Consider the following 25,214-nt stretch of genomic DNA (forward strand, 5'->3'; position numbering starts at 1 on the left):
AGCGAAATGTCAATTGCCTCCCATCCCTCAAACCCGTCTAGAGCCGAAAGCTCCGGGAGCAGGTTATTATGTCACAACGGCGTCTCTGCCGTCAATTTGCCCCACCAGCCCATGCGGCGTAGGGCCTGTCTCCACACCGCAAAAACCACTCTCGTGACCGACGGCAGTGCTCGTCGCAAGCGGGCCGAGTATAGAATGGTGTGTAGCATGTTATCACCCATAAGCGATCACTCCAAGGCATAGGCCGGGTCTCCCCTGTCACTGTACCACCATTTGTTAAGGATGAGCAGCTGAGAAGCCTGATAGTAAGATAACAGATCGGAGGTGGCCAGGCCACCACAATAGGTAGACAGGAAGCATGTCTTCAGCGCCACTCTGGCCGCACCACCAGCCCATAGAAAACGGCCCAGCGCCGAATTAACTTGGCGAAACCACTGTGGGCCAATAGTGTAGGGGTAGTTTTGTAGCTGATACAGCAGGCGTGGGAGCGCAACCATTTTGAAGATAGCAGATCTTCCAAAAATAGTAAGGGACATCCTGGACCACGTCTTGATGTCGGCCTGGACCCGTTTCCACACCGGCAGAATGCTGCGGTCCCAGGCAACGGTGCGCGACTCCGAGAGAAATACACCGAGGTACTTCAGCCCATCTGTCGCCACTCGCAGTCCCGCTGTCCAGGGGTCCGCCACGACCCCGCCGCCCAGCACCCATAAGGTCGATTTGTGCAGATTAAGCCGAAGACCGGAGACCTCGCCAAATCCGCGCATGACGTCTAGGACTCAGGGCCCAGAGTGCTGCAGGTCCGTGAGGAAAAAGAGGATATCATCTGCATATAATGCAATTCTATTCACCAGCTCTCCACTCCACACAAACCCGCGTATCCGTGTATCAGTACGCACCCAAGATGCCAGGGGCTCCATAGCCAGGGCGAATAGGTATGGGGACAATGGGCAACCTTGTCGGGTCCCCCGACCAATCCGAAATTGCCCGGACGCGGCACCAGCCACCCGAACCGAGGCAGTGACATTGGTATATAGCAACTTCAGGTATGACAGGAACACGGGCCCAGATTAAGACGGGGCAAGAGTGTAAACAGGTACGCCCAACTTACAGAGTAAAAGGCCCTGTCCATATCCGCCAGCAGGAGTGCCGCCTGTTCGTCCCGGGCCCCCATGGCATCCACCGCCGCCTGCGCCCGCCGGATGTTATGGCGAGTGGCTCTGCGGGGCATGAACCTGGCCTGGTCGGGGTGGACCAGGTCCGTAATATAGGGAAGAAGGCGGTTCGCCAGGGCCTTCGCCAAGATTTTGGCCTCTATATTCAATAGCGATATGGGCCTGTACGAGTCGTGCCTGTCAGGGGCCCTGCCCGGCTTCAGAAACACCACGATTTCGGCGTGGCGCCAATCCGGTGGTAGCTCCCCCCGAACCCGTGCCGCCTCAAGCGCGCGTCTGTACTGAGACCCCAGCTGGAGGTGAAACTTTTTGTAAAACTCACACGGGTAGCCGCTCGGTCCCGGCGCCTTCCCGGTGTTGAGCTGCCCCAGCGCCTCCCCGAGTTCTTCAGCAGAGAGCGGAGCGTCCAGTGCCGTTCTGGCTTCATCGGAGACGGCCCTCGGCGACAGATCATCCAGGAATGCGGATATCTCGTCTGCCTCCAGGGAATCTCGAGGGGCATACTGCTCCTCGAAGTAATGGGCTAAGCTAGCCGCTAGGCGGGCCGGGTCCGTTACCACCGAGCCGTCATCTGCCATGAGGCCCGGCAACGTGAGCGGCTGAAAAGTAGACTGACACAGCCTGTGGAGCATTGTGCAGGACTTGTCGCCCCACTGATAAATCCTACTGCGTGTGGCTAGCCACGCCTGTCTGGCCTCATCATGCAAGACTGGAGCATAGGATTGCTGCGCCTGTAGGAGCAGCCGTACCACAGTCTCATCACCCCCTTCCCGCCCACGCTGTTCCAGGGTCTCCACCCGAGCGGCCGCAGCGGTAATGGCCTCCCGATGCTTCCGGCGGGCGGCAGTGCACCAAGCGATGTCCACCCCCCGTATCGTGGGCTTCAGCGCCTCCCATACCACCACCGCGTCAATGTCCCCCACAAGGTTATCGCGCCAATAGTTAACAATCGCCTCCCGCAAGTGACGGACATAATCAGGTTGTTGTAGATGCCATGAGGACATCCGCCAACGGAACGGCTGCCGTTTTGTGGGGAGATCTATTGTAGCCACAACTGGGGAGTGGTCGGACAGACCCCTGGGCAAGATAGCAGCGTCTCGCACGCGACTCAGACAGGCACCAGGCATAAAGATATAATCAAGTCTCGAAAAGGAGCCATGTACAGCCGACACATATGTGAACTCACGCGCAGCCGGATACAAATGGCGCCACACATCCACCCAGCCCAAACTGTCCGCTGTCACATGCAGCCTAGTATGCGGGGCAGAGGGAAAAGGATCCACAGCCACTGGCAATCGCCTCTGGCGGTCCGAGCACCCGTCCATCACCTCATTCCAATCGCCCCCAACCACCGTCAACACATCCGGGATTTCATCCCATATCGCAAACAGTCTCTCCGACAGGGCCCACTGCATAGGGGGAGGGGCATAAACACTACAGAAAACCACAGGTTCAGCACCCATCATTCCTTTTATAAAGACAAAGCGGCCCTGGGGGTCCACCCACTGCTTCTCATGAACATAAGCCACCCTGCGATGAACCAAGATGGCCGCCCCTCTGGATCCCCTTGTAAATCCGGCATGGTAGACCTGCTGGAAGCCAAACCTCTGAAGGCTAAGGACCTTGGAGCCCAACATATGAGTTTCTTGGAGCAAAAGCACGTCTACCGCCTCCCTTTTCCCCCAGCGCAACACCGCTCCACGCTTGATTTTATCGAGCATCCCCCTCACATTCCATGTTACAACTCGTATGGACTTATTGGGAAGCATAGTAGTCTGATCAACCATTGTCCAGGTGATTCCCCCCACCAGGCCCCCTGCGCCACCCCAACACACCCCACCGCTCACCCAGTCCAGCAGTAATACACACGTGCGATTCTTCCCATCCACCCCAAAGCCCCAAATCCGAACCCACCACTCCCACCCAATCCCAGTCCTGAATCCCCCCCAACAACAAACCAACTCTCCCCACATCCCCGTCCCAACTCCCCCCACCCCTATACCTCATAGAACACTGAAGTATCTGTCGCGGCATGGATAGACCCGGATCCAAAACCGAGGACCCAGGGCCAACCATACCAAAGGATCCCAACATCCCGACCTCAACACACACACCCCCCCCCCAGACAACTCCCACAACTCGTGAGGGTCAGAGGCCCCTTGGAAGTCGCCTCCCGAGCCCCAACAGCGTCACCACATATAGCCACAAAGAGTCTCAAAGCTGGCAGTCTGGCAGCGGCGGTTCCCCCCCATAAACAGCCCCACTACATGATCCGTTGCAAGTAGGGCAACACATTACCGGGAAAGACAAGGGCCCAGGCCCCATCAGGGTTCAACTGCCAGCGTCCGAGTGTTCAGAGTCCATTGTTCCACTGGTCTGCGTCGCACTGGCGGAGGCGGATCTCTTGCGTGATCGTGACCTCCGATGTCGTCCTTTTCGTGCCTGGCGGTTTGTCCGTTCTTGCGATGATCCCCTTGACCCGCCCGGATCTAGCCCCGGCTGGGCATGCGGCCTGATCCTCACCGTTTCGTCTGTCCACCGAAAGACCTCCTCTGGCGAGTCAAAGAAATGGGTCCGGGACTGGTACACCACCCGTAGGCGAGCCGGGTACAGCAGAGAGTACTGGAGTTTCAGGCCCCGCAGCTTGGCCTTGGCGGCTACAAACGATTGTCTTTGTTGTTGCACAAGCCTAGTATAATCGGGAAAGATCATGATGGTGTGATTTTCATAAGAAAGTGGGCCTTTGATCCTTGCTTCCCGCAGTATGACATCGCGGTCATGGTAATTCAAAAGTCTAGCAATGACAGGCCGAGGACGCTCACCCTCCGGCGGCCGCTGTGTCAGGGCCCTGTGTGCACGCTCAATCACAAAACAAGAAGACAGGGCCCCCGGCGGGAGCCAGCTCTCCAGCCACTGGGACAAAAACTGCTCCATGTCGTCCTTCTCACATCTCTCCGGAAAACCTATAAAGCGAAGGTTGTTCCTGCGTGCGCGCCCTTCGGCATCCTCCACTCGAGATGCGAGAGTCTTTTGGACACGCTCCATGTCCGCCATTTTCTGTTTCAGCGCGCCGATGTCCGTCTCTGCCACCGAGATTCTGGATTCCATCTCCGTAATCTGCTCCACCGCATTGCGAAGGTCTTGGCGCAGCAGTGTCACATCTGCACCCACAGCCCCAATCTTAGCATCCAGCATGTCTCTGGCTGGGTGATTGCCGCCAGAAGCGCCGCGTTGTCCGGCCCAGCCCCGCTGCCGCCGCCAGGCGCCCCAGATCCGCCACTGGGCCCGGTAAATTTGTCGATGGGACCCTGCTTAGGCGGGCCTCCGCCACCACCTCTGGTCATGGCCGCGTGCAGTCCCACCTTCACTACACCTCGGTAGCCGCCTCGGGTTATTGTCTCCGGAGCCCTCAGCTAAGCCGGGCAACACACCCCGGAGTTGGGGCAATCGCCCTCCGCGGCGGGCCCCGGTGGATCCTCAGGAGCGGTCCCACAGCGTTAGACTCAGGAGGCTCCGAGCCCTGGGCCAGGGCACATCCACACGTCCGAAAGTCTCTCTGGGATGATAAGCGTCAACCACTGCGCCCAGGTCCAGGCCGGTCTCAAGGTCGCGAAACTCGAGGCCCCGGTCCCACAAGGGCGGAATAGGCCGCCGCCGCACCGTGCCGCCCGGGGAGGTTCTCCAATGTACGGCACTAGACCCCCAGGGCACCTCTGCAACTCTTCTGCTCTCGGTGCTGCAATCGCCGGATGGGGACCCGTCCGGCCAACTCGATCTCCGGCAGCCCGCCACCGACCACCTCCCGGCCTCCTGAAAATCGAGGTCCCGGCTCAACCGCCAGGCTGCACTCCGTCGCCGGCGTCCCGGGTCCCCGGAAAAGTTTGAAATGGAAGATCAGCACACTGGAGAGGTCCAGGCACCTCCAGGAACAGACGCAGCTCGCGTGGTATCGTTAGCGGGCTCGGGGCCAGGATAAATGAGCAAATTGTGTCCGGGCCGGCGGGAGCTCTACAAAGCTGCGACCGCCATCTTCGCCCGCCAAGCCACGCCCCCCACTTGAGACTTATTTTTAGCAATAAAGTTTCATAGTTGAGGAATGCAACATCCATCCAAAAAATAAGCACAATCTAATAAGCAGTTTAGGTCAAAGCACATTTCAATGAGCCAACCAAAGTGGACGAGTACTTAATAGAGTTATTTAACACATTTAGTTCCACAGAAATAAGTTTTCAGTAATCAGGGTGGTGCCATAACAATGAATTGAATGAGTTACTTAGGGCAACAACAGAGAGTTACTAGTCATAAATCATTAGTAGGCCGACACCAAGGCAGGGAACTGGCACTCGAGAGGTGACTAAATCAGTAGGAGGAAATCATGTCTTCTGTGAGTGGATGTGATTTCCTTTGGCAATTGTCATTTCACTTTTTTTCTGCACCATGTGATCACTGCTTGAAAATTTTGTAACCGAGTTTTGAAAACCTTGTGTTTTTCATGGCCTCCCTTTCCTGCTCACTGCATTGGCTTACCTTTGTTTTTTCTCATAGTATTAGAGACTACATTAATCGCAAATACACATCTTTTTAGGATTGATTTTGCACCCCCTAAATATGAAGTTTATTCTTTAGAATAAGTTTACAGTGAGTAATTGTTTCTTTGACATTTTTAACTAAGAACATGAGACCAGCCTTGGGGCCTCACAGTGAACCGTACGATTCGTAAATATGCCGTACGACCCGACGAGTACGATCCCGACCGGGGGATGCGGACACGATTCGTACGGTCCACATCAGGTAAGGGCGATTCGTACGGACAATCACATACACACCATACAGTGCGTACACCCCATGATCGCAGGGTTACGAACCGTACCCGGGGGGGGGGGGGCGTTCCGTACCTGTTTCGAGGCATACTCTACTTCTCCGGACGTTTTGGGCTCCAGTAAAAAAAGCGTCGTACGGTGCGTACCCGACACGGATCGTACCTGCTGGGTCGGGAAAACCTGCTTCGAACCGTACGGATGTCGCTTACAGCGGGTTCCGAGGGAGAATCGTACAGAGATTAGAGTCGTACAGTCTTTGTACGATTCGTATGGAGTCCTGCTCCTGGTACGAATCGTACTTCATCGTACGTACGGGGAGGCTGCAGGGTACGATTCGTACGGGAAAAACGCTCTGTACGGCTATTCAGAGTGGTTTTCCCCGAATCAAAATAGGCCCCTAGGAGTCCCATTGATCCAATGCCCCAACACCATCATTTAATTAGTGTGGTATGCATGTTTATTGATTACCGTAGGTGATACAAATGGACATCATACCTCTAATGTCATTGAGTCCACCGAAGAATAGGGACAAATCCTCCATGTAAAGCAGACAAGTGGATATTAAAACTGTGATCGTGAATGCTTACACTGTATTAGTAGTGCATTATATATCTCATTTTATACCATTAAATTGTTGTTTCGAAGCACCCCAAATATTGTGTTATTCGTAGTACCTTTGTATTGTTTAATAGTATCTGAAAAGACCTGAATTCAGAGCCCCGGCCTGCTGGCCTCATTTAGATGTCCAGATCTCTGCTTGCTTACGGCCAACTGCAAGCAAGTACCAGTCTTTTGGGATAAATGCTTTGTGTCTTTAAACCTCACCATATTGATGCATGTTGTGACATTATTCACTTTCTTTTCTCTCACATGTTAATAAGACAGTGGTAGCAACAGCGTCAAGCATTCATGGAAATCACAAACAAACAAACAAACAAATGAAATCTGCATATTAGTATGAAGAACTTTGGATGTAATAGGTCTCACACCGCAGCAGCCTCATTAATACTTGAATTAAAAAGTCATCTGGAACAAGTATATCCTATTTGTATAAAATATTCAACAGTGTATTTGCATCTTTAAGCACTGCCTGCTTGATAGCCTGTATTGAATTGTTGAGCTACAGTGGATAGTTTAAAATGCCATTACGTTTACTCTATCAAAGACCTTGCCTTTGGGTACATTTGACTTTCTTTGTGTTTCCCCCTTGTGGTTTTCTTTAGGATAAATATGCCCTGCATCTGTACTCTGTCAACGGCAAGCATCTCTCCTCTGTCCCCTTGGATGAGCAGGTGACCGACATGTGCATCACCCAAGAGTATGTGGTCCTGGGCACTATGCAATGTTCTCTCCACATCCGAGACCTTCAGAGGTAAAGTTCATTTTCCTGATACCATAGTAGTGAAATGTTAATGTAAATTGATACTTTTATAGCACACTACTCACCCGCAAGGATCTCAAGGCGCTTGTACGAATACCGCTGTGGAACCCATCCTGGCTTTCCCTGTGAGGCGTCCACTCCTGGGCACCCCCAAGGTGGAGGCCAGGCATCCTTAGCTTTGTGGGGCCGTTGTGGAGATTAAGCAAGCTATTGCCCAGAGTTGCAGAGTGGGACTCCATGATTGGAATAGGCACCGAGGCGAGAATTATGAGGTCCGTGGAATTTTGAGCCCAAGACTAGCCGAGGCGGGGAATTGAACCCTGGTCCCGGGCTAGACCTCTGCATCAGGGTCTGCCGCTCTAATCATTCAGCCACACTTCTCCACATGAGGATAGGAGGTCTGGAAACAATTTTTAAGGTAGGCAAGGAAAAATTACCAAATAGGCGCATGGTGTGGTAATTGGACTCAATAAGAGAACTCATGACACAGCACAAAGAGTACATCTTGGTTTTGAGTCACGTAGGCTGATATACCCATTTGATATAACAGCATCCGCAAAAGCAAACACATTGATCAGGTTACATAGCAACTCCTACCTCCAAAGCCATTTTGGAAAGCCTATAACTTTGGCATGTGAACATGGTAGTTTTGCAAAATAAAATGTCCCTTACAAGCATTTTTGTTACCTTGCCTATTTTTTGACTAGCCTCCATCCCATTAAAAGGTAAGTGACATCAGAAGAGGGCTGGAATTCTTATGTCTATTCACCTTAATAATGTCCAGAGAAACGGCTAAAAACATAGGCATCATATCGACATCCAACTTTATTTTCATCACATATAAATCACGGGCTTCCACCTGTTCTCAAAATAGTGCTCACCTTGCTAAAAAAACTTCCTTCAAGATCATACTGGTTCACGTAAAACTATGGTACAGGAGCTTATAGCATCCAGACTTCATTATGGATACTCTCTATATCTCACATAAAGCTGTACACAGTATAGGTCCTGCTTGCATAAAAAGAAGATTCACACACGCAATTCTTACACGTCAACACTCTGCTTATCTTCATCAGCTGACAATACCCAGGATCAGGCTTTCCAGACAAGGATGTAGACCTATCTTGCTGCTAAGCTCTGGAATTCTACACCTGTTCACCCAGAGCTAGTGAAATTCTGTACCTTTAGGCAAACAAATCTAAAATCCTGGCTATTCCTGTTACCATAAACTTCTTGCCCTCTTTGGGCTTGAGTCTAATTGGCACTGGGTTGCCCTATGGATAAAATACCTTAATAAATATGACTTCATTCAAATCCATTGGCGCAGTAATGATGAAAAGTGAAAGGTTACATTTTCTTTTTCTTTCCGGTAGCAAGTTTACTCAGTTAGTAATCATGTTCCTCCATACAGATTCCTAGGCAGTGCAGTTTTACAATTGTATACATTGTTTACAAAATGATCCTGTCCCAACTCCATATACATACCTGAAAATAAAATTATGATGTACACTCACTATTCTGCTATCACTATTATTGCTCCTACTAATAATGCTTCTTCTGCTCATGGTATTACTACTAGGAATTCTACTTTTCTATTCCTTTATTTTTTCGCTAACTCTGGGTTGTTTATTCATATGCAATCTTTTTACACCTGTTCCTCTACTTCTGGAGTGTATCACGTGCAAAAACAACAATTGATGGACAGAATGCAGAACAATGTCATACATTCACCCCAGTACAGAGATCTAGGCCTAAATTCATCATTTTGTGGGCTCACCATGCCATTCCAATTTGAACCCAGCCATATGCAAATCAGTCTTGACCATGTGCCCAATGGGAACAGTCCAGCCGGAACTGCCATGCTAGGTCCTCCCTGGACTTGAAACAAGTATCCTAGGACCAGTTTTGGGCTTTCAGCCCTCAACAGCTAGGATAGCTCGACTCCAGTGGCATAGAGAGCACAGGACCCATGTCTGGGCATCAACAACAATAGAAGGGGGCTCCCCGTAGGGTTTCTTAGAGATATATAGGCAGGCCAAAGGGGGAAAAAACCACTGTATAGAGAACAATAGAAGGTACCCTGCCACTTATTTATAAAGGTCCCAGCTAGAGGATCCTAATTTGATAAAGAAAGGGGGTGATTAGCCCAGCGGCTGAGGCTGCACAGGACAAAATTAGGTCATTCCAAACAGATTCAACAACATGTTGTGAAAAAATACATATTTTTTTATTATTTTTCTCTTTCTAGATATATCCAAATGACATACATGTAAAAATTTATATATTCACTGATTGTTCAGAAACCACAAAAACAAAGACAAAATGTTTTTTTCAGATTAAGATCTGCCCACATTTCATACAAACTACCACACTCATTCACACAGGGATAATCCTAACTATGGGAGAAACATTCAACTCTCATTTATCCATTTCTCTAGTCCTGGTGCAGACAACAGTGGATCTTAGTTTAGTTGTCTAACGCGGGGGTTTTTTCCTTCCAGGAAGATGGTATTAATACGGGTCCTGATGTACTTGGAGAGGGTTGCCGTATTCCTGGGACAACATGCCGACGCGCGTTTCGGTGGAAAGCCAGTAAGGCTACACCTTCATCAGGGCCAGGGTAGTATGTTGGGCAGAGGTAAGAAGTAAAAATCTGTTTAGTTTTTTCGGTACGCCTATAGATTAAGGGCCACCTTCAACCTTTTTTTTAAAAGGAGAGACTCACTGCCGTTTGTTACCACAATTTCAGGGCTCCACTCGTGATCCTTCCTGTTGGCTTAATAGGGTTCTATCTCTCGACCACACCCCGCTCACACCGTGACATCAGATTCTTGGTGATTTTATCATACCATTCTTCTGTTCGGTTATACTGTCAGTTATCTTGTCACTTCTTGAAATGAGACCGCTGGGCATCCGATGGGACGTAGGTTGGTAAGCGATCCTTTAGTTCCTGGTTTTTTACTCCTGGCGTCACAGGTCGGTCCGAACTTAATGCATAAGGTGTTCTTGTAGCTCGTGATTAGAAAGAGCCGGGTTCCTGGTTAGGGGTTCCACCGACAGTTTTCAAAAACATAGCGGGCTGCCGTTTCCACAAGTCCCGTCTATGGGTCGGTTGCTGTCGTTCACGGGGGTTCCGCCGGCTGCCTTGGTCGGCCAAGCGCGTGGTACAGGACACTAGGAACCCCCGTGAACGACAGCAACCGACCCATAGACGGTAAGCTCTAAAAAGCAAATTGCGGACATCTACTGGGCAGAGCTTGTAAAATCTTGCCAAGCCACTGCTTGACGGGTGTTTTGTAATCTTTCTCGCCCCGGTTCAGGGACTTGTGGAAACGGCAGCCCGCTATGTTTTTGAAAACTGTCGGTGGAACCCCTAACCAGGAACCCGGCTCTTTCTAATCACGAGGTAAAAATTCGCCTTAAAACTGAAACGCGGTTAACCGGGAAGCTATTCCAACATGTGCAGCCCGGGCGTATGCACTTCTGATCCATCACTCGATAATCGGGAAATGTTTATTCTAAATTATCACACAAGGTGGTTACTTTTATCTGTCTATCGGTCCGCTATTGAATAATTACTAAGGGGAAGCCGGCATTTGCTAATTACAAAACGGGTCATCTTAAATCTGATCCGGAAGGGAAAGTTCATCTTGCAAGCTATAAAACGAGTCATCTTTAAAACCCGACTCTGGCAGGAAGGGAAAACACCTTTGTGTCAAAACCGGGAACTAAATCTCTATTAACATGAAAACGGATGGCTAATTATATCCCCCATCCCCATCTGTTTCTCTGTCTTTATTAGCTACAAGAACACCTTATGCATTAAGTTCGGACCGACCTGTGACGCCAGGAGTAAAAAACCAGGAACTAAAGGTAACTAAACATAGATGAATCTTTTGTTTTAAGTTATGGAGACATAGACATGCCTAGACAACAACTAAAAAACGTTATGTGCCATGTTATAAATAGGATCGCTTACCAACCTACGTCCCATCGGATGCCCAGCGGTCTCATTTCAAGAAGTGACAAGATAACTGACAGTATAACCGAACAGAAGGTATAAACCCTTGCTAAGCTGTTTAGTTAATAGTGGAAAAGACTGTTCTGTCTAAGACAAAGGAAAAGCAGATTTGATCTCCCTGTCTTGTCCATATTTAGAATGGTATGATAAAATCACCAAGAATCTGATGTCACGGTGTGAGCGGGGTGTGGTCGAGAGATAGAACCCTATTAAGCCAACAGGAAGGATCACGAGTGGAGCCCTGAAATTGTGGTAACAAACGGCAGTGAGTCTCTCCTTTTAAAAAAAAGGTTGAAGGTGGCCCTTAATCTATAGGCGTACCGAAAAAACTAAACAGATTTTTACTTCTTACCTCTGCCCAACATACTACCCTGGCCCTGATGAAGGTGTAGCCTTACTGGCTTTCCACCGAAACGCGCGTCGGCATGTTGTCCCAGGAATACGGCAACCCTCTCCAAGTACATCAGGACCCGTATTAATACCATCTTCCTGGAAGGAAAAAACCCCCGCGTTAGACAACTAAACTAAGATCCACTGTTGTCTGCACCAGGACTAGAGAAATGGATAAATGAGAGTTGAATGTTTCTCCCATAGTTAGGATTATCCCTGTGTGAATGAGTGTGGTAGTTTGTATGAAATGTGGGCAGATCTTAATCTGAAAAAAACATTTTGTCTTTGTTTTTGTGGTTTCTGAACAATCAGTGAATATATAAATTTTTACATGTATGTCATTTGGATATATCTAGAAAGAGAAAAATAATAAAAAAATATGTATTTTTTCACAACATGTTGTTGAATCTGTTTGGAATGACCTAATTTTGTCCTGTGCAGCCTCAGCCGCTGGGCTAATCACCCCCTTTCTTTATCAAATTAGGATCCTCTAGCTGGGACCTTTATAAATAAGTGGCAGGGTACCTTCTATTGTTCCCATGTCTGGGCATACCTGTCCCACTCGGGTGACAAATGCAAACACAATTGATGGACAGAATGCAGAACAATGTCATACATTCACTCCAGTACGGAGATCTGGGCCTAAATCCATTGTTTTTTTGCTCACCATGCCATTCTGGTTCGAATCCAGCCATATGCAAATCAGTCTTGACCCTGTGCCCAGTGGGGTGAGTGTCTGAAAAGTTTCAGTGCTCCGTCCGTCATCTCCTTGTGTTTGTTTTGTTCGCCCTAAGTTGGCAGGGTTTGCCCAGACGTGAGTCCCTTGCTCACTTTGCAACTGATTCAAGCTAGCCTGGCTGATGAGGGCTGTTAGCCTGAAACTGGTCCCAGGATGCTTGTTTCCGGCCAGGGAAGACATGGCTTGGCAGCACAGGACTGATTTGCATATAGCTGGGTCTGAACTGGGGTGGCGAAGTGAGCTAAAAAATGATGATGGATTCAACCCAGATCTGTGACTGAGACGGAGCGCTGAAACTTTTCAGACACTCACCCCAATCATCTCCTTGTGTTTACATAGCTAGTATCACACCACGATAGGCATCTATGGTATTTCACTCATGGCTTGGACACAGGAAAAGTTGTCTGGTGTACAGTTGCTATTGTAATTATCATTGGCCATATTTCAAGACACAGAAGCTCTCTCCAAGCAGGTGCAGCCTGAGCTTCTCCTCCAAGTAGCCTTCAGGTACCAGTACAAATACTGCTGGAGGTGAACTATTACGAGTGATGCTTCTACTATTGCTACTGCTATCAATGCTACTAGTGGTAGTACTACACACATTATTTCCACTGATTGTATCACTGCTAGTTCTGTGATTGCCAATGCTGGTACCATTTTTATGAGTCTAGATTCACTAGCAATTATACTACTTTTACTATTGTTAGAACTGCCCATAGTATTAAAATTGTACATAGCGGTACTAAGTGTGTTTCTGATAATAGAAGTACAACCAGTACTGGCAGTAAAAGAAGTTGCAGTAGTAGCAGCACAAGCAGTAGAGGTATTAGTATTATTAATGAGGTATTTCTAGTGAAACTAGTTTGAGAAGAACATTATAGTACTTTTAGTAGTATAACCAATATTATCACTGATAGATTTTATGGCAGACGTTAGGAGTAGTATGAGTGGAAATATTTGGTATAGTAGCAGCAGCAGTTGTACAGGTAGTAGTAGCATGGCTTTATCCATAGTATTAATGTAAGCAATACTACTAGTTGCAGTAATTGTGCTTCCAGTGTGCTGGTAGGATTGGAGGTTTAACTTGTAGTAGCAGTATCAGTAATAGCAGGTCTTGCAGTAGTAGGGCAAGTAGTACTGCCAGCTATTCTATGATTTCTAAAAGCTGCAATTGGGGTACAAATAGTAATAACACTATTCATTGTAGCAATAGTACTAAGGCTGTAGCAGTACCTGAAAGGTGGGTAGTATTAAAGTATTAATGTTAAACCTAGCCTTAACACAGGTTTTCAAAAATTTGGCTCCAAGTCCAGGGTTTGTCATTGTTGCAATCTAACCGAATGGCATGCCAAATGACCAATATACTGTGCATTGGGATAGGTCTAGTAAGGACAAAGATTAGCACAGATAAGCTTCATTCCCTTTCATCAAAGAGGACTGGAATTGAGCTCCTATGACCGCACACATGAGTTAATGAGGGGCTGAGGTAGTGTAAAGGTTTCTGATGGCACGTACCTAGCCAGCAGATGTATTTTCTAAGCATATGTGTTTTTTTGCCACCTAGGAACCACACACCTGACTCGTTAGATTTACAGCCAAAGATGTCACTGTTTGTCCTCACACTTTGAAAATCATCAAATGTTTGATGTTCAGGACATTAGCCAGGTTGTTCTTTTACAAATGCCAACTGCAGTTAAATTCAGAATTACTGTGTCATCATCATATTGTAACAGACACAGAAGGGTCAAGCTTGGGAGGGAAATGTCTTAGTAGCTTATCTCCTGACTGAGGTCTGCAGTATGTAAACTAATTAACAGGGTTGCAAGAAGTAATTCCTGTTTCAAAAAGCATGTAGAATGATCAATGTTGTCGGACATTTTAGAACCATTCCGTAACTTGACCCTAACCCATGTATTACCAAGCAGAGCATATGGTATGCGCTCATATGTCAACTATGCTGTAGTCGGGCATTGTCTACCACCAGACCATCAAAGGCTTTCAAGTCTACAAAACAGCTACATTAGTAGAAGTCATTATTGTAAGCCTAATTGTGGATCTTTAAGTGTAATGCCAATTGGTCTCTCACCCGTCAATAAAACAGAATGAGATTAGAATTAACTGTCCAAGTCTCTGATTCCTCTAAGAGGATACAACTGCTCAGCCCACTAACAGGATCATTTGCTTGACCAAATGCACCAATTAAGCCATCACTAATGCGGCCAATGAATAATGTTGTATTATTTGATATACCTATATAATGTTGCATTGTTTTTTATTCCCTCTGGATATACTTTGTCAACCTTGAATCTGTGTATTAATGCTATGGTCTCTGTTCACATGTCTTGTAATGCAATGTGATACCCTCAGCGCTACATAAATAAGTAGGTAGATAGAAGACAGATTTAACCATTTGGCCCATTAATTAAGACCACTTTTAAATAACATAGTAGGGCACAAGTAGGCCTAAGTGCCCTATTTGTTTTAAAACCCTTAACCGATTTTTGTTGTTTTTCCAGTTGCCTATGCGTTATGAAATCGCATTATTAACCTTGCTTAAATGTGATGGGGTTAGTATCAAGCTCGGCTGTAAAATGAAGTTAAGTAATACATTAAGTAACACATTCTCCTAGAGCAGTATTATTATATAAAGCTAGTGATCAACCCCCTGTGAAGTGCCAAAAGCCCAAAACACAGGAAGGTCTTACAAAATATCGGCTAAAGTACACCTTCTGTAAATTAAAAAAAATTGCAAGGTCATCCAGGAGTTCCAGGAGCATATAGAGGAATGAGGCCGCATGCTGTGCTCCTGTCTATAACTGTGTAATATCAAGGTGACATGCAATATCCTAATAGCATTCAGCAGAGGGTATTTTATTCCTTATAATACATGGTGAAACCATTGCTTTTCCCACAAATGTCTTATATTCTTGAAGTCTTGCTCCTTCATATAAAAGGGATAGTATGGTTGCAGTCATGAAGAATAAAACAGATCTGTGGTAGGAAATGCAATATCCAAAATGCAGTTCATTTATTTAAAAAAATATACTAGAACCAGTTTTAACGTGTATCAGGTTTTAAAAGTATTCAGAATGAATTGCAGCATGATGCTGTGAGATTGTTTTTCCACAAGGGTTTATTACAGGAAAGAAATAAACACATTGAAAAAATCTCCTTTCTGCTGATTATTGTTCACTTTAATAATAGATCGCAAAAACAAAAAGCCAGTTCTCCTTTTCTTCGCTTAAACTGCAGCTTCAATTATGCCACTAGATCTGCCTTCCATTTTGGCTGTTGGCTCTGGCACCGAGCGCTATGACATCACAACTCAACTGCGCTAAGTTATTACAGTTGAGCAGTTACGTCATTTTCTTTTACTAGCGTCACAACTCAAAATGATTAAGGAAATTAAAGACAGATTTGTGATCTTTGATTGCAGGCTTCTGTGTATTATATGTGTATCTCAAATAGGGTTGCCCCTGACCGTTTTTCTACCGGTATTTTCATGTCCCGACCGGTAGAAAAATAATCAAAACCACCTAAAGTCAGAATTTTTAGCAATACACAATCATAATGGAATACAATAGAATAATAGCATACAACAGAGACAAATAGAAAACATGTTTAAATGTGTTCTAGAGCTTTGTTTAGTGTAATTATTAGTTGCGGACCATTAACGAAGGCAGGAACGTCATGTTAAAATACAATAAGCACAATTTTGTTTACACTCCTATTTAGTATCATGTCCAGGCGTTTGCAGACTCTGAAAACAACAACAAATGAGCAGTATTTCTCTCTTGGAAAGGTGGCAACCCTAATCTAAAACTATTTGTTTTCCATATTGATGTTTTTGCTCACGCAAATTGCCTACCTTCGGTAAGGCTGACAGGCTTACTGGTTGTTTTAACACTTGCATGAAATATTTATTGATAAGAGACTGTTTGGGTTTTAGGGCATGAGTATGCCATGTGGCTTTTTTAAGGTTAATGAAAGGTCGATGTTTTCAAGTAAAAAAATGGTGGTATTGTATGAGAGTTACAACTTAAGGGCCTTATCCCATACAGACCCACGCATAACACAGCCACTTGTCTCATCAAACAGACTCAGTAATTCTAAAGTGTTTTGCATCTCTTTCCATGCATCTAGCCTTGTACTTGGGACTTTTCCTCATTTCAATGCCAGGAGCTGCTCCTCTGAGTGGAGGAGCATCACCCCACTTAACCCCCCCCCCCAAATGTCAGAGATTTTATATCTAATCACATCCTAAACTGAGTGTCAGGGCGTGTCCAAGATGGCGGAGTGAGCGGACGTGTCTCGCCACTGCTCCTGCCAACGGCCTGATTTTAGCACCGATTCCGACGGCTTCTCCAACCGTAGTTGGTGCCCAGCGCTGTTGGAACCGTCCTAGCAACAGAGCGGACCTGGTGGAGACGGCGGACAGCACCGTGAAAGACAACTGCGAAGCGCCGCGGCCCTGAGGTGTGGCGGCTTACCTCTCGGTGGGCGCATCGGCCCGGTACCAGTCAGGATCCTACATGCCTGCTTCTCCTCGAATTACCTGGCCCGCGCCCGAGACCCGGAGGGTGATGATCCCCCCCCCCCCTTGCTGAACTTGTAGTTGGGGACGCCTACGGGCTGGCGGCCTGAGTGACCACAGCATCGGGGAGGCCCAGGCCTACCTCCCTCTCTGTGCAGTGAGTGGCGTCTGCTGGGGGACGGCGGTGGGGACCCGCCCGGACACGGAGGTGACCGCATCTGAGGCCGCCGTGCTTCCTCCGGTCCCCGGGAGCTAACGGGGGCCATCCCTGGAGCTGCGGGTCCCGGCCGCGCTACGCTGTACCCACCCCACGTGGCACGCATACCCGCCCGGAGCCGCACCCGCCCGGAGCTCGGCTGTTCATAGGAGGTGATCAGTACCGTGCGGTGCAAAGCGAGGTGGTCCCCCTGGACACAGACATTTCCGTACCCCGGAAACTCCGACTCCCACAACCTGGTCATTGTGAGGGGTGCGGCGGGGGTCCTGGCCCTGAGAACGACGGACGAACAAGCAGTGAGTCCTGAGTGTGGGGGTGTGTGGAGGCATGGTGCGGAGGACCCAGTCGACGGGCATATCGGCCCGGTAGAGGCGTGCTCACCGGAACGCTGCTGAGAATAGGCCTGGCGGACGCCATCACTGAGGGGCCTTGCTGGGCGGCGACGAGTGGGGCTACGGACTCTGGCCTGCCGGGTCGGACTGGCTTCCACACACTGTAAGGCTTGAGGAGTAGGGGCGCTGTGCCACGAGCGGAGGCCGCGGGGACACTGGAGGTGGCGACTGACTCTGTGAAGGTGATAGGCCCGTCCATGCGAGACTAGAGACCCGGCCCATAGCAGACACACCTAATCACGAGCCCCGGACGGGCCCACACGGGCTCATTCGCTCCGAGGACATCCCTGCGGGAGACGCGGGCTGGACCGAGCAGGCCGGGGGGAACGTGGAAGAGACCCCCGCATCGGCGGTAACGTCTCCGGAGCGGCGGGATGTCGTCGAACAGGCATCCTAGGGGTAAAACTGTGAAAGACTTATTCGCGAAAACACTGACCCCCCCCGCAGAGGGACGTGGGGGCTCTGGTCCCGAAGAAGATGGACCAGGCCGCCGACAGTGGGGCGGAACCCATCACAAAAGCCTTTCTGGAGTCTCTCTTTGCGTCCCTACGGGACGACATACAAACTCTCAAAACAGAATTCACCAGTGAAATCCGGGAGGTGAGACGTGAAATGGACGGCATAGGGGAACGGGTGGCGGACCTGGAAACCAAGAGCGACGACAGGGACACGGAGCTGGCGGCCCAGCAACAGGAGATTATCAGGCTACACGACCAGCAAGTGGACTTACAACTCCACCTGGAAGACCTGGAAAATTGTTCTAATCGCCATAATATTCGCATTCGCAATGTAGCCACGTCCGACGCCACCAGCGACGTGTTTCGCTACGCAAGGGAGCTGTTCAACCATGTGCTAGGACGGCCGCTGGAGTCCCCTCTGCGGCTGGACAGGGCTCATCGGACGGGACCGCCGCGTGCAGGGACTGCGCCTCCCCCGGACATCCTGGTGTGCGTTCAAGACTACCGCACCAAAGAAGAAATTCTACAGAAAGCGCGCCAGGCTCAACCAATAACTTTCCAGGGCACATCCCCGCAGTTGTTTCAAGACCTGTCCGCGCTCACACTCCACAAGTGACGACTCTTCAAGCCTGTCACGACCTACCTACAACAGAACAGCATCCCATACAGCTGGGGCCACCCATTCCGTCTAGTTTTTAAACTAGAGAACAAACAATACCAACTGCGTTCGGTTACGGAGGCCTGCACACTGCTGGGAATAGAGAGACCGGACGACGAGGCTGAAGCCCAGGGATCAGCACCGGGTGCGGACGGAAGAAAGTCGCAGTGGAGCCACCAGAGACGGCGGCGACGAGTCAAGAAGCCTCCAACGACGGAAATCGAAGCAGGTCAACGCGCTGCTGTAGAAGCAGTGGCAACAGACAGCTGTGCCGGCACCACGGGCTGAATGAAATGCTGCCGGCTCATATCTTGAAGGTTCGTTCTGGCCGCATGGCCGTTGGCGGGAAGGCTTTCCCGGACAGACTAAGTAAGAATACCTTACATTTTCCTCTATTTCTTCTACTTTTACTTTCTGGATGAGAGACATTGACTTTCTGCAGTTGTTGGGGAAGGGGGGAGGGGAGGGAGTTGGGGTTGGCGACAGACAATGGTCCAAAGGGCGTCTACTGGCGGAGGCGTCTCCGAGTGACTATGGACAAGTACAGTTTCTGAGTTTTGTGGTTGGTGGGGAGGCAGGGGGGGGTGTTGGGGTAGAGGGAGACGGAGGGTAGGGGAGGGCGGGAGGAATTGAGGGGTCTGGTGTTAATCCATGGTAGACAGAGATGGGAAGGTCTGTGGTTTCGGGGGGCTTGCTGCACAGGTGGAGGTGTTGCTGCTGAGTGCTATGGGTGGGCGGGCTGGGCCCGATGCTATGGCAAAAAAAGGGGCTCCCTGTCAGGTAGATGGAGTTGGGTGAATTGTAAGCATGGGCGAATTTTGCGAATCTCGCGTTCGCGAATTTTGCGGATTTGCGAACTCGCAATTCGCAAAATCCGCGAATTCTCGCGAATTTGAGGATTTTTTTTTTGTGTTCGCGCGGGTTTCTGCCAGTTCGCGAGGGTTTTGTACAATTTCGCAAACGCGAACTTACCTGTCGGGTCGCAAGTTTTGCGAACTTGTTGTTTCTACGTGTCCAGCCTGTTTGGGACACTCTTCTTCATCACTGCCACTCTCTGTCCCCACTGCCACTCTCTGACTACTCATGCCACCCTCTGGCCCACCCATGCCACCCTCTGTTTCATCACAGCACCCTCTGGTTGTCCAGTCAGTGTACATTATTGTGGCAAAGCAAAGCACACCTTCCCTGCCTCAAGTGACCTGAATTAATTTGGGGCTGATTAATGTGTCACAGAATATTTTTTTAGCTGGCACCTGCTTCCTTAGTGCTTCCTGATTAGTGATCTTTTGCACTTGCTAAGTGCTTTCATTGTTGCAAAATTATTTACAACACCTGCCCTGCCCCAACTGACAATAATGAATTAGAGGCTGATTAATGGATTTGAACTTCCAGCCTGGCTCCTGCTTGTCTCCCTTAGCTGTAATTCAGGACCTTTGTGGCATATGTGTAACTATTCTGAGGTTCAGAGCAGGGTCACATAATAGTTGCAAGTAGGCAACTGAACTCTGGAGGGGCCCCTCAGGAAGCACTACAGGAAATGGCTACTAATGATGAGCCTGAACTTTTGAACCTGGTAAGTAGTTTCAGTTTTGCTAAGATCGTATTTCTGCAATTTAGCGCTTATTCGCGGGGCGCGAAGTTGTACTGGGAAGCCGCGAACTCACGCGAACAGTGCGAGCAAAATCCGCTGCTCGCGGATTTTGCGGGAGATTCGCGAATCTCGTGGATTGCGAATTTACCGAAAATCCGCAAAATCCGCGAGCGAAACGGATTTTCCGCCCATTGACGATACTCACGTTAAAAGTGAGGGGGCTGAATAATCCGGTGAAGCGTAAAGCTGTCCTACTCTGCCTTGAACAATCCCGGGCGGACATATGCCTCCTCCAGGAAACGCACCTGCTGGCGAGAGACTGCCATCGCCTTCAATCTAATAAATTCCCTCACCAGTTTTACTCCTCTTGCCCAGATAAGAGAGCAGGGGTGGCTATTCTAGTCGCGCGCAAGTTCAAGGGCAAGGTTTTGGGGAAGATTGCGGAAATCAGAGGTAGATTGTTAGTCTACAGATTTGCACTTGGCGGCACGCACTACACGATTGGCTCCATTTATGGTCCCAACGAGGGACAAGAGAAGTTCCTACATAAGGCCCTGGCCGAAGCCACCGACTCCATGGATCGCCATTTCTTGCTAGGGGGGGATCTCAATCTAGTCTTTGATAACCAGTTAGATAGATCTTGCCAGTGCACTAGTCAGGTAGGGGCGCTTTCGCAGGCAGGGATGCTCCGTCTAAAGGAGCTAGGGCTAGTGGATGCTTGGCGCACGCTTCACCCAGGGACACGGGACTACACACACTTTTCGGCAGCACACAAAACATATGCCTGCCTGGATTACTTGCTTGTCTCACTATCCACACAGTCCCTTGTCACGGATGTGGACATTGACACAGCGTCTCTCTCTGACCACGCACCAGTCACCATCACTCTTACTGGACCGCCGACACAGCGGGTTGATAGAGTGTGGAGGCTCCGAGACACGTTGCTCCACAGGGCAGACACGGTCGCCGCGATCCAAAAGGTGATTCAAGATTACCTCTCGCACAATAGCAATGGGGACACAGATTTGGCTACCCAGTGGGCGGCGATGAAGGCGGTTTTGCGGGGAGAATTTATTTCCCTCTCAGCAGCGGAGAACAAGGAACGCCAACTTAAAAGGGACGAGCTCACCCAGAAAACCAGGGAGCTAGAACAGATCCACAGACGGACAGGGGCGCCTCGGATATGGCGCCAGTTGAAGGCTGCTCGGCATCAACTGGCGGCCTTAGATTTAGACAGGGCAGAGTACGCGGCGCTGAGACTCAAACACCTCTACTACACCAGTGGTGAATGGTGTGGACGCCTTCTGGCATACAAGCTGCGCACGGCCACGCAGAATCGGGAGGTCAGGGAGCTGCGGGGAAAGGATGGCGTGCTAGTCACGGAAGATCGGGCGATAGCCAGGGCCTTCAGTGACTACTACACGGAACTCTATGGAGCTGGCCCAACTGACTCAGAGGCAGAACTGGACTTCCTGGCGTCGATTTCTCTGCCTGTGCTGACTCAGGACCAAATTGATAACCTGGAGGCGGACAACCGACCAGAAGAGGTTATTTCGGCTATCTCCCGACTCAAAATCGGCAAGGCGCCTGGCACGGATGGTTTCCCGGCGAGTTTCTATAAGACCTTCTGCGCACAGCTTGCCCCAATGCTTGCAAGGCTCTTTACCTCCTTTGCGGAGGAGGGGTCGATCTCTGGAGATCTCCTTGAGGCCTCCATCGCGGTTATACCTAAACCAGGTAAAGATCACGGGGTTTGTGGAGCGTACCGACCCATTTGCCTTTTAAATGTGGATCTCAAGCTCTACACAGGGATTTTTCGCTGCTAGGTTGGCCCCGTACATGGGGGGACTGATCGATCCGGACCAGTCCGGATTTATACCGGAGCGCCAGACTTCTGATAATACCAAGAGGGCCCTCCATCTACTGGAAAAGGCGTCTAGAACTCAGGGGGAATACATGTTACTGGCCATAGACGCCGAGAAGGCATTCGACCGAGTGCATTGGCCCTATTTGGAGAAGGTCCTGGTGGGGGCAGGTATGGGCCCGAAATTTAGGACCAGGGTTTTGAACTGTTATAAACATCCCTCGGCCACAGTACTGGCTTTCAGATCGAACGGGGTACTCGGCAGGGGTGCTCTTTATCCCCCCTGCTGTTCGCGCTCTATATGGAGCCATTGGCGCAGATGATCCGCTTAGACCCGGAGGTTAAAGGGATCAAATTCGGAGGAGATCTGCACAAGATCAGTCTGTATGCTGATGATGTTCTCCTATCCCTTGTGGAACCTCGTAGTTCCCTGCCGGCTTGTCTTGAAGACCTGCGCAAGTTTGGTCAAGTATCGGGCTTCAAGGTCAACATGACGAAATCGGAGGCACTGGACATTTCCTTGGATCCGGGCACTCGTGCCGCATTGCAAGACGGGTTCCCCTTACAATGGGCTCGGGAGGCGGTCTGGAACCTCACGATTCGTTTGGCTCCCTCTCTACAGACCACGGTGGACATAAACTACTCCCTATTGAGGCAGAAAATAAGACGGGAGCTCAGGCAGTGGAAACACTACCCGCTGTCGTGGCTCGGTCGAGTGGCGGCAATTAAGATGACGGTGCTCCCCCAAATTCTGTACACTTTCCGCACAATACCTCTCACCCCTCCCAGGGGGTGGATCAAGCAGACACAGTCGGAGCTTTCACAATTTATTTGGAACGGGAGGAAACCCCGCATGAAGGCTCAGATAGCGAGGCTTGCCCCGGAACAAGGCGGGATAGGCGTTCCGGACCTGGCAACATACTTCCAGGCATCACAGCTACGCTTTTTGGCGGAATGGGTCCGCTGGGAATCCGGGAAGCACTGGTTGTTTCAGGACCAGGCAGTAGCTGGGAGGACCCTGCAGGAGATCCCGTTCACGCACCGTATACATAGGCCCCCCAATCTTTACGCATTATTCATCACACGCGTCCCGCTTGAAATATGGGACCGGGTCGGAACCGCGCTCGGTCTTACCACTCTGCCCTCACCACTCACTCCTATTCTTGACAACCCCGACTTCCAGCCGGGGACGGATAAGAGGGCCTTCGAGCGTTGGAAGCCAGCGGGCTGCAGGGCGCTCTGTCATATGTATGGACCTGAGGGGATTGTCCCCTTCATACAGCTTCGCCAGGAGTATGGTCTCCCAGAGTCTGAAAGGCTCAGATACTTCCAAGTCAGACACTGAGCCCTGAACCCTGCGATCAGATCCACTGCAGACAGAAAGATGACAAACTTTGAGCGCTGGCTGATTTCCCGGACATCTGACAAGCAACTGATCTCAGACCTATATAAAACACTCATGCTCCAACACAAGTATACATACAGCGCGAGTAGGGCTCGTTGGGAGCGAGAATTGGGGAGAACTCTCTCCCACAAGGAATGGGATGGGATATACCACAGAGCGCGACACTCGGCCTACCATATGGGGCTCACGGACACGCTCACGAAAGTGGCGACCTATTGGTATTACACTCCGGAGCGCCTCTATGAGATGGATAGTGGTAAGTATCCGCTGTATTGGCGAGGATGTGGCCAGCTGGGGACACTAACGCACATTCTTTGGGATTGCGAGTTGTTGCAGGAATACTGGCGTCAGGTCTTGAGCGATGTAGATGCCCACTTTGAGACAGACATTCCCGCTTCCCAGCGTATGTCCTTCTGGGGCTGCCTAACGCCTTGACTTATCCACTGAAGTCTAGAAGGGGCCGTCTGATATTCTGCAGCGCCGACCCCAGTGCGATGGCTATCTTGGTGCACTGGCGGTCGACACAGATCCCTACCCGCTTGGGTTGGCTCCACCGCCTATGGACAGTGCTGGGCATGGAGAGGCTTTCCTTAGTTAAAGCCGGTGAAGGAGCTAGGTACACGGAGCTTTGGAAACCATTCTTGTCTCTCTTGTCGTCCGAATTTGTAGAAGTCACATGTCCGAGGTTTTTGAGACTGTTGCGGCTAACTGATGCAGATCAGGCAGGGGGACAGGGAGGACCCACCCGAAAGTAGTAGAGGTACAAGAGTAAGGTGGATGAGCGGACCATGGACCACCTTCGGGTTGGGGGGGAGGGAGGGGGAGGTAGGGGATTTGTTGGGGCTGTTTCGGGTTCGGGGTATGGCAGGGGGGGGGTAGGTTGGGTTTTCACGTAGGAGTGGCTGGTGGGGTCGGGTGGGGTGGGTTGTTTAATTGTATGTCACAGACATGGATGAACAGATACATGTCGAACAAGGTAAACTCTAACAGTGGGAATAGCGATTCGGTTCGGGGATTAGAGTGCTTCGAATCGCAGGTTCTTACCCCTGTTTTTCCACTTGGGGGAGCGGGTGGCAACGCCCGGACGAGTTTGCAGTCCCCCCTGTTTTTCAACGCGGCCGGCCCAATCTGGGTTGTAGGCGGCTTGCTGTGTATAATTGTCCCAGGTACATGAGAAAGGTGCTGTACCCTCCAATTAATGCTTTACTTTGCACGTCGCTCCTTGGCGCAAACAGTGATCTGTATGGCTGTTATGTATCCATCCTGTCGTGACATGCTCAATAAAAATATTTAATCCTAAACTGAGTGTCAGGATGGGGCAGGCCCTGCTGAGTACCAGCAGGGAGGAGAGGTAGGCAGAGGCTGCCTTTGCCCTGTTTTAAGTGTGCATGTCTTTTTGGCTGACCGTCTTGCGACGGCCAACAAAACATGCACACTTGAAACCTCTCAACCCAGCTGTCCTGAAAAAAGAGCAAGTGCAGGCCTCCAATGCACTGCGGAGTTCCAAGAGAGGCCACTCCCACCAACCAGGGTGCTGCTTTCATGCTGCATGTGAGCAGCACCAGAATT

General features: G+C 49.8%; 1 protein-coding gene across 7 annotated transcripts in view; it reads left to right on the forward strand.

Moving 5' to 3' along the window:
- Window positions 1-25,214, forward strand: part of NBEAL2 (neurobeachin like 2) — a 750,879-nt gene that overhangs the window by 699,418 nt on the left and 26,247 nt on the right. For all 7 annotated transcript variants that reach the window (XM_086940998.1, XM_086940997.1, XM_086941000.1 and 4 more), the window contains one exon: window positions 7,219-7,367. In XM_086940998.1, the coding sequence (XP_086797124.1) occupies window positions 7,219-7,367 (149 nt within the window). The remainder of the gene's footprint in view (window positions 1-7,218; window positions 7,368-25,214) is intronic.

The sequence above is a fragment of the Lissotriton vulgaris genome, chromosome 10 (genome assembly GCF_964263255.1).
Source record: "Lissotriton vulgaris chromosome 10, aLisVul1.2, whole genome shotgun sequence".
Taxonomy (NCBI): Eukaryota; Metazoa; Chordata; class Amphibia; order Caudata; family Salamandridae; genus Lissotriton; species Lissotriton vulgaris.